Here is a 9,481-nt window from a genome sequence, read left to right on the forward strand (position 1 = left end):
TTATATCATAATAATGCACTGAAATCAGACGTTTGTCTTGTGTTCTTGCTCTTCTTTTGGGCCACTATTGCTCCTTCAAAATGTTAACCTTCCTCCTACCGTTCAGTTCCTTCTCCATCCAAATGCAGCCACGTGACCTCTGCTCTTCCACTTTTTTACAAACCACCAAAAAACACCAAATATCTGATTTAGATGAGCTGAATATGTATAAAACATGTGTAATTGATAACTTTTTAAAGATGTGCCCTCCAAGACAAGTCATGACATGATACATTGACAACTCATGAATTCATGTTAAGTTATAAGTAATTAATGATGAGTTAATGATATTGTGCCCCCCCCAAGTAAAGTCATGACATTATGATACATTAACAAGTCATGAATTAATGTTAAGTTAATGATGAGTTAATGATATTGTGCCCCCCCAAGTAAAGTCATGACATTATGATACATTAACAAGGCATGAATTAATGTTAAGTTAATGATGAGTTAGTAATATTGAAATGATAACATTTCGTTTTATTGTGTGATTTCTGCTGCCGGCTCGTTTCCAATAATAGGACTACAAGTTAAACAAGACTTAACTTTAAACCTTAAAATAAATAACATTTTAAATGGTTTAACCTTTACTTGTCATGAAATGTTTACTTTGTTTGCCATGGGCCACAAAAGGCGTAATCTCCGACATGCTGTGACTGACAATAGAACTATAAAAAAAAACACCAAAACCGCAACATAATTACGAAATGAAACAATTTTATTCGTGCGCTGTAATCCAGATCTTCAGAATCCATACGACTGCGAGGAACAGACCCAAATCCAAGCCTTTATTCGACAATCTTCATCTCCATCCCGAGCAGCGAGTCCAGCGACCGTAAACAGCAAAGCCCGCGCTGACTGACGCGTTCGTTACAAATTCAAACGTTGCCGCTTCAAACAACAGGTTTTACGGCAGGATAATCGAACGCTCATTGGCTCTCGCCTGCATTCGTCACAGATCGCGACATGCCGTGTTTCTGGTGAGGTGTGTATTTGAATGATGCTAGCACGCGCACGCTTTAACGAGTTCACTGAGAGGGAGAGGATCAGGAAAATAATCTGGATAATATTTTCAGCGATTAACAACATAAATTCTGCTCAAATGAAGATAGCAGTCTTTCATTTGAAAGCCATGTTTCTAGCATCTGTAAAACTGCGTTTTTCCATCTCAAAACTAAATTGCAACCAATGCTCTCAACGTCAAATGCAGAAATGCTAATTCATGCGTTTATGACCTCAAGGTTAGACTATTGTAAATAAATGATTGTAATTGCATTTATCTGTCTGTCTTGTTTTTCTTCTACTGTACAGAAATAGCTATGTTTAGGTGTAGATGTAGGAGTGGGATTAGCGATTATAAAAACTTTTAATGCTATATTGTTGTTACTAAAATGGTTATTTTCTTGCATGTTTATAAAATGTTTAGGTTTGGAGGTAGGTTAAGAGGTCTAAAAGTCTAAATCACTTATTGATAAATGATAAAAATGCATTGATAAGAATATCTTAATGAAATAAAAACAATATTACTAACTCATCATTAACTTAACATTAATTAATGACTTGTTAATGTATCATAATGTCATGACTTTACTTGGGGGGGCACAATATCATTAACTCATCATTAACTTAACATTAATTCATGACTTGTTAATGTATCATAATGTCATGACTTTACTTGGGGGGGCACAATATCTGTCACGGATCCACCCACAACTTCTTCCACACCAACCACCTGCACCCGCTCACAATCACCAGAATACTAATTACCACCTGTCATCACTTACCAGCCACTATATCAGTCACTCACCACATTCCCTCGTTGGCTGATCTCGAGGTCGCAAGCTACTTACCTTCTACTCACCTCATGGTATTCCAGGACCTGCTGTGCCGTACGCCTTCATGACCGACCTGTCTCTAGGAAGAGGAAAAGCCTGGGTGTTGGACTCACAGTCTATGTTTACCGATCTCTTAGATCGTCGTTTATGTTTTGTTTGAAATCCTTTGAGTTTGAGTTAAGTTTGTGGAAAGGAAATAAATTAAGAAAAGTACTTCCACTAACCTTGTGTCTGCCTCTCCGTCCACACCTGACAGAAGACCAGCCCAGCAAAGAAAGTCGGGAAATGGAAGACCAAGCTCTCCCGACGCCAGACCCATTCTCCGAACTAGTGCGAGCCTTCCGCGAAGCCCTACAACCACCTCCGAGCCCTCCACTTCCTTCCGGATGCCCTATGGCCAAACCCACTCTCTACTCCGGCGACGCTGCCACCTGTGGTGGCTTTCTGCTTCAGTGCTCACTATATTTTGAGTTTCAACCTCACCAATTCCTGAACGATCGAGCAAAGATAGCTTTCATCATGTCCCTGCTGTCTGGAAGAGCCCTGCAATGGGCTGAGGCGATCTGGAACTCACACAGCCCCATCGTGCGATCCCTGGATGCATTCACCGACCATTTCCGCGAGGTGTTCAGCCATCCCGCCTCCTCCCTCTCGGTGCATGAAGAACTCTTCCAGTTACGACAAGCCAACATGTCCATCCATGACTACACTGTGCGCTTTCGTACTCTGGCCGCTAGCAGTGGGTGGAATGAGACAGCGCTCCTCGCCGCCTATCGACGAGGTCTCGAACCCTCTATAAAACAGCAGATGTCGGTAATCGAGGACTCCGTAGGTTTGGAAGGCTTCCTACAAAAATCCCTACACATCTCCCAACAGCTGAATGCGTGTCATGTAGAGACGTCCCCAGTACCCACCTTATCAGGATCCGTTCCGTCTGTCCCAGAGCCCATGCAAGTGGATCGGTATCACCTGTCCCCGGAGGAACGGGCTCGCCGCAAGGACCAAAACCTGTGCATGTACTGTGGTTCGGGAAGTCACACCGTCGTTTCCTGTCCCGTTCGCCCTGCGAATTCCTCGGTGAGTACGGTCCATCTCCACCCTGACGTTTCCCAGATTCCGCATAATCACGCTTTAATTCTTTACCTTGACCAATCCTTTCCAGTGGAAATCCTCATTGATTCCGGAGCCGCAGGAAACTTCATCTCTTCTACCAGCCTTACTCACCTTCAACTACCTGGTACGCCACCACACTCCAGAAGTGACGCTCCGGGTGGGACACTTTCATGAGGAGCAGATCTCCTTCCTCGTCTTAGAGGAGGCAGTCGTGGATGTCGTCCTGGGTCGTCCTTGGCTCACTAAACATCATCCAGACGTACATTGGAGGTCGGGAGAAATCCTACGCTGGAGCTCGTCCTGCCTCAAGAAGTGCCTCACCAAACTGCCGGTGCCTCACCAAGCCCCACCATCTCTCCCACTTAATTCCACCACCGTTGAGAGCCCTACCACGCTTACCTCAGTCAAAATTCCTCAGGCCTACCTTCCATACCAAGACGTGTTCAGCAAAACGGCCGCCACTCGTCTTCCTCCACATCGACCCTGGGACTGCACCATAGACCTGTTACCTGGAGCCAAACTGCCCAAAGGTCATGTTTACCCGCTCTCCATCCCTGAACACGCCGCTATGGAGGAATACGTGAGAGAGGCACTACAGCAAGGATTCATCCGGCCCTCCACATCACCCGCAGCATCCAGTTTCTTCTTTGTCGCAAAGAAGGACGGAGGCCTCCGTCCATGCATCGATTACAGGGCACTAAATGCACAAACGATCAAGTTTGCCTATCCCCTACCTCTGGTCCCGGCTGCCCTGGAAGAACTTTGTGGGGCCCGAATTTTCACCAAACTCGATCTTCGCAGTGCCTATAACTTAATCCGCATACGGAAAGGCGATGAGTGGAAGACGGCCTTTATTACACCCACCGGGCACTATGAATATCAGGTTATGCCGTATGGCCTTTCAAACTCACCCTCCATATTCCAAAACTTTATGAATGAAATCTTCCGGGACATGCTGAATCGATTCACGCTCATTTACATTGACGATATCCTGATTTACTCAACCACCCTCGAGGAACACCAAAACCACGTCGCCCAAGTCCTCCAACGTCTCCGCCAGTACCAATTATACCTCAAACTTGAAAAGTGCGAATTCCATCGAACCCAGATCCACTTCTTGGGTTATGTCATCGATGCAAATGGTGTACAGATGGACCCTACCAAGGTGGAGGCCGTAAGGAATTGGCCACAACCGTCTTCCATCAAGGAGCTCCAACGATTCCTCGGGTTCGCTAACTTTTATCGGCGTTTCATAGCCAACTATAGTCATCAGTCGGCCCCTCTAACCTCTCTCCTCCAAGGAAAACCAAAATCCCTTACCTGGACACCCCAAGCAGAACAAGCCTTCCAAAAGTTAAGGACCTCCTTCTGTACCGCTCCAACACTCACCCATCCGGATCCCAACCGTAGCTTCGTGGTGGAAGTTGATGCGTCAACGGTGGGAGTTGGTGCCGTGTTATCCCAGCGAAAGGGTGAACCTCCAGTGCTTCACCCATGTGCCTACTTCTCAAAGAAGATGTCACCTGCTGAACAAAACTATGACATCGGGAACCGCGAGTTGCTGGCAATTAAACTAGCACTTGAGGAATGGCGGCACTGGCTCGAGGGATCACAACATCCATTTGAGGTGATTACTGACCACAAGAACCTTCAGTACCTTCGCGAGGCCAAACGCCTTAACCCCAGTCAAGCCCGCTGGGCCCTTTTCTTCACTCAGTTCAAATTCACGATAACCTATCGTCCAGGACACAAGAACCTCAAAACCCGACGCTCTATCCCGTCTTTACCAACCCGATCCATCACCCGAAAATCCAGAGCCCATCCTGCCACCCAAAATCTTCGCTTGCCCCATCATCTGGAAAGTGGATGATCAGATCCGAACCGCCAACCAATCTGAGCCTGCTCCGCCAGGAATCCCGCTGAAACTCTACGTCCCGTCTACCCTCCGTCTCCCTCTTCTAGACTCACTTCACACATCTCCGGGATCCGGCCACCCGGGCCGTAAACGCACACTCTTACTACTCCGACACAAGTACTGGTGGCCAAACATGAACCAGGACGTGGTCCGTTACGTCAAGGGCTGTGCCGTCTGTGCCGTTGTCTCTACCCCCCCGTCACTTACCCGAAGGAAAACTCGTTCCCTTACCTATCCCACGCCGACCTTGGTCTCATATCGGGATTGACTTTGCCACTGACCTACCACCATCCAACGGATCCACCACCATACTCGTTGTCGTGGATCGGTTTTCAAAAGCCTGCAAGCTCATCCCTTTACGAGGCTTACCCACTGCTCTTGAAACAGCCGAAACTCTATTCCAACATGTATTCCGCAACTTTGGCTTACCCGAGGATATTGTCTCCGACCGAGGACCTCAATTCATCTCCAGAGTTTGGCGTAGTTTCTTCCGACTGCTTGGAGTCTATCCTCCGGGTACCACCCACAAACCAACGGCCAAACTGAACGCAAAATACAGGAGATTGGACGCTACCTGCGTGCCTACTGCCACCGCCACCAGGACCAATGGAGCAGATATTTGCCCTGGGCCGAGTACGCCCAAAACTCCTTGCGGCAGGAAACGACCGGACTCACCCCATTTCAATGCATGTTTGGATTTCAGCCACCGCTCTTCCCCTGGACTGGAGAGCCCTCCGAAGTCCCCGCTGTGGATTCATGGTTTCGAGAGAGCGAAAGAGTATGGGACATGGCACACGTACATCTCCAACGGGCAGTACGGAGGCACAAGGAACAGGCAGATATTCGCCGCGCCGCCACGCCCCGTTACCAACCCGGCGACCAAGTCTGGCTCTCAACGCGGGATATTCGCCTCCGTCTGCCCTGCAAAAAACTGAGCCCTCGCTATGTCGGTCCCTTCCCTGTAATCAGACAAATCAACGAAGTCACCTACGAGCTCCGGCTCCCAAACACTTACCGCATCTCACCTACCTTCCATGTGTCCCTGCTAAAACCATACACTAATCCCATTCTTCCTCCTTCCACAGAGCCCGAAGTACCTCCTCCTCCCGAGGCCGACCCCAGTGGGACCATCTACCAAGTCGAGGAAATCCTAGACTCTCGGCGACGGGGCGGCCGACTCCAATACCTAGTGGACTGGGAGGGATTCGGCCCCGAAGAAAGATCTTGGGTTAACCGAGAGGATGTACTGGACCCCTCACTTCTTTCTAACTTCCACCAGTCACACCCCGACCGCCCTGCCCCAAGAGGACGTGGTCGCCCTCGCCGTCGGCCTCGTGCGCCAGGAGACGCCCGTGGGGGGGGGGTACTGTCACGGATCCACCCACAACTTCTTCCACACCAACCACCTGCACCCGCTCACAATCACCAGAATACTAATTACCACCTGTCATCACTTACCAGCCACTATATCAGTCACTCACCACATTCCCTCGTTGGCTGATCTCGAGGTCGCAAGCTACTTACCTTCTACTCACCTCATGGTATTCCAGGACCTCCTGTGCCGTACGCCTTCATGACCGACCTGTCTCTAGGAAGAGGAAAAGCCTGGGTGTTGGACTCACAGTCTATGTTTACCGATCTCTTAGATCGTCGTTTATGTTTTGTTTGAAATCCTTTGAGTTAAGTTTGTGGAAAGGAAATAAATTAAGAAAAGTACTTCCACTAACCTTGTGTCTGCCTCTCCGTCCACACCTGACAATATCATTAACTCATCATTAATTACTTATAACTTAACATGAATTCATGAGTTGTCAATGTATCATGTCATGACTTGTCTTGGAGGGCACATCTTTAAAAAGTTATCAATTACACATGTTTTATACATATTCAGCTCATCTAAATCAGATATTTGGTGTTTTTTGGTGGTTTGTAAAAAAGTGGAAGAGCAGAGGTCATGTGGCTGCATTTGGATGGAGAAGGAACTGAACGGTAGGAGGAAGGTTAACATTTTGAAGGAGCAATAGTGGCCCAAAAGAAGAGCAAGAACACAAAGACAAACGTCTGATTTCAGTGCATTATTATGATATAAAGACAGTAAACCAATCCATAACATAACCATCATCTCTATGCTAACACTGATTTTAATTTGGAAAATCGCATCTGCTTAATGAATACATTATTGTAGGAGGGCAGCAGTGGAATCACTCAAAACAAGATGAGATGAAGTTGTTTTTAATTATGAATGCATCATTGTGCGTTGGGTTAGGTTAAACGTAAATATTGCAAGAAATCCACTGTCATTCACTGATGTTTGTGACATAGCTGCAGGTGGAAAATTTATAAACAATTTTGCAGTGTGCCATTTTCATGAATCTTTCTTCTAGAGCATGTTTGATTTAGTTTACCCCAAAGTGTTAATTAATACATTAACTAACATGCAGGAACTAACATGTAATTAAGGTGGTGTTATTCATGAGGTAATTCATATGACTCATGTCGTAGTTAAGTTAGTTCTTCATTAGTTCTTGATTAATACATGTCTTAACTCTTCATTAGTTCATAGTCAAGTAATTATTAATTAAGGTATTAGTACATGATAATTCATGTACTGTTATTGTAAAGTGTTACCATTAAGTTTAACACTTTTGATCTAGATTTTCTAGTCACTTTGGTATAGATCTCAGATCATGACTGAAATTCTAAAATTCTTATCTTTTCCAGAAACTCATGTATGTGTTGCGTGTGTTTGAAGGGTTGTATTTGGATCCTGACTCTCCTGTCTGGTTAGGTTTCAGTTTAGTGTCAGGATCTGTATGTTAATGCTCTATATTTTGTTTTGCATTGTCTTTTGTTGTGAGCACATGGTTCAGTTCTGATGCTTTTGTGCCAATAGCAGTAGGACAGAGGTCTTATGCACACTTTGACTGGGTTGTGGCTATGCAGCCAACTGTGATTCACTGTGTTGTGACACCTTTCTACCATTGCGAGCATTATATTTGTCAGCAATTTGAGCTACTGTAGCTGTTCTGTGTTATCAGACCAGACAGGCTAGATGGGCTTTAACTCCCCCTTGCCATGCCCCGTTCTAGCTCCTCTGGTTCTTGGAGGGCTACTTCGGCTCATGGTCAGGATGACTTGAGGATCACAGTGAGAGCTTCCCTGTCGAGTGCATCTCCGTGGGCCTCTCACTCCTCCAGCGCATCGCACCATCAGGTGTTCCCGGACGAGCCCTCGGGATCCCCAGTCAGGGTGGGGCCCAGCATCTCGTTCGGAGCACCAGCGGATGACAGGATGTCGATCGCTGCATCGGAGGGCGAGCTAGGCTCTGGAGATGATGATTTGGCTGCGCTGCCTCCGTCAGGAAGAGTGGCGTTGTCCGAGTCAGATCCAGAGCTGACCGCTATGCTTTCCCGGGCCGCCAAGAGCGTCGGGCTGCACTGGAGGCCACCTCCTTCTCCCGAACGCTCGAGGCTGGATGATTGGTTCTTGGGGGTGCAGGCCGAACGCCGGCAGCCTCCTCCGGTTCCATTCTTCCCGGAGGTGCATCAGGAGGTGACTAGGTCTTGGAGGGCACCTTTTTCTGCCCGAAACAGGCCTGGCCCCTCCTCTGCCCTCACCACCCTCGTCGGTGGGGCGGCCCAAGGGTATGTGGAGATCCCCCCCAGTCGAGCGTGCTATTGCCATGCAGCTCTGCCCGCAAAGCGCCGCCACCTGGAGGGGTAATCCACGCCTTCCATCCAGGGCCTGTAAGTTCACGTCCGCTTTGACGGCCAAGGCTTACAGTGCTGCTGGACAGGCCGCTTCCGCCCTGCACGCCATGGCCCTCCTGCAAGTCCACCAGGCCAAGGCGTTGAAGCAGTTGCACGATGGTGGTGCTGACCCAGGTGTGCTGTAGGAACTGCGCACAGCGACGGACCTCGCCCTAAGGGCGACGAAAGTCACGGCGCGGGCCCTGGGTCAGACAATGTCCACATTGGTGGTCCAGGAGCGCCACCGCTGTACCACCGCTGTACGGCTGGGGCACACAGTCTCGGCTCCTCAGCGAAAAACTGATGTGCGTTTGCAAAACACGCACGCCAACTGTCATTGGCTTGTTTTGTTAACACTCGAAGGTGATTGGGCTCTCGGGCGAGATCCCGTTAGTCAGTCACAATGACGTTATGTCTCTGTTCCCTCCATCAGGGAACAAGGGTTACATACGTAACCGAGACATTTTGGTGATGTTATGACCCATTTGTCTAGCCTTCACTATTGGCTTTTGTCAGTCAGATATTTTCGCTTGCCCATTCTTCCTGCTTCCAACACATGAAATTCAATACATCCCACCCACTGACACATCCATTGTAACAATGTAATCAATATTATTCACTTCACCTGTCAGTGAATTCAGTGCTGCGCTTAATTAATAATAATTACGTTTTCTCTTCTCTGATGACTTGTTTACTGGTGTGAGTATGGACAACCTGTCACTCACTTTAAATAGAAAGCCACAATGTTTCAATTATGATGATGATGGATAAAATCAAGTCCCACCCTACATTTTTACTTGTTCAAGAAGCTGTTTCACTATACATCACAT

At 47.6% G+C, this 9,481-nt stretch overlaps 1 protein-coding gene across 1 annotated transcript; it reads left to right on the plus strand.

The window, feature by feature from the left end:
• Positions 1-5,431: 5,431 nt before the first annotated feature.
• LOC131530817 (uncharacterized) lies at positions 5,432-6,445 on the plus strand. The gene has a single exon (XM_058761279.1). The coding sequence runs from the start codon at positions 5,591-5,593 to the stop codon at positions 6,401-6,403; it is 813 nt and encodes a 270-aa protein (XP_058617262.1). The 5' UTR covers positions 5,432-5,590; the 3' UTR covers positions 6,404-6,445.
• The last annotated feature ends 3,036 nt before the right edge of the window (positions 6,446-9,481 follow it).

The sequence above is a fragment of the Onychostoma macrolepis genome, chromosome 22, assembly GCF_012432095.1.
Source record: "Onychostoma macrolepis isolate SWU-2019 chromosome 22, ASM1243209v1, whole genome shotgun sequence".
Lineage (NCBI taxonomy): Eukaryota > Metazoa > Chordata > Actinopteri > Cypriniformes > Cyprinidae > Onychostoma > Onychostoma macrolepis.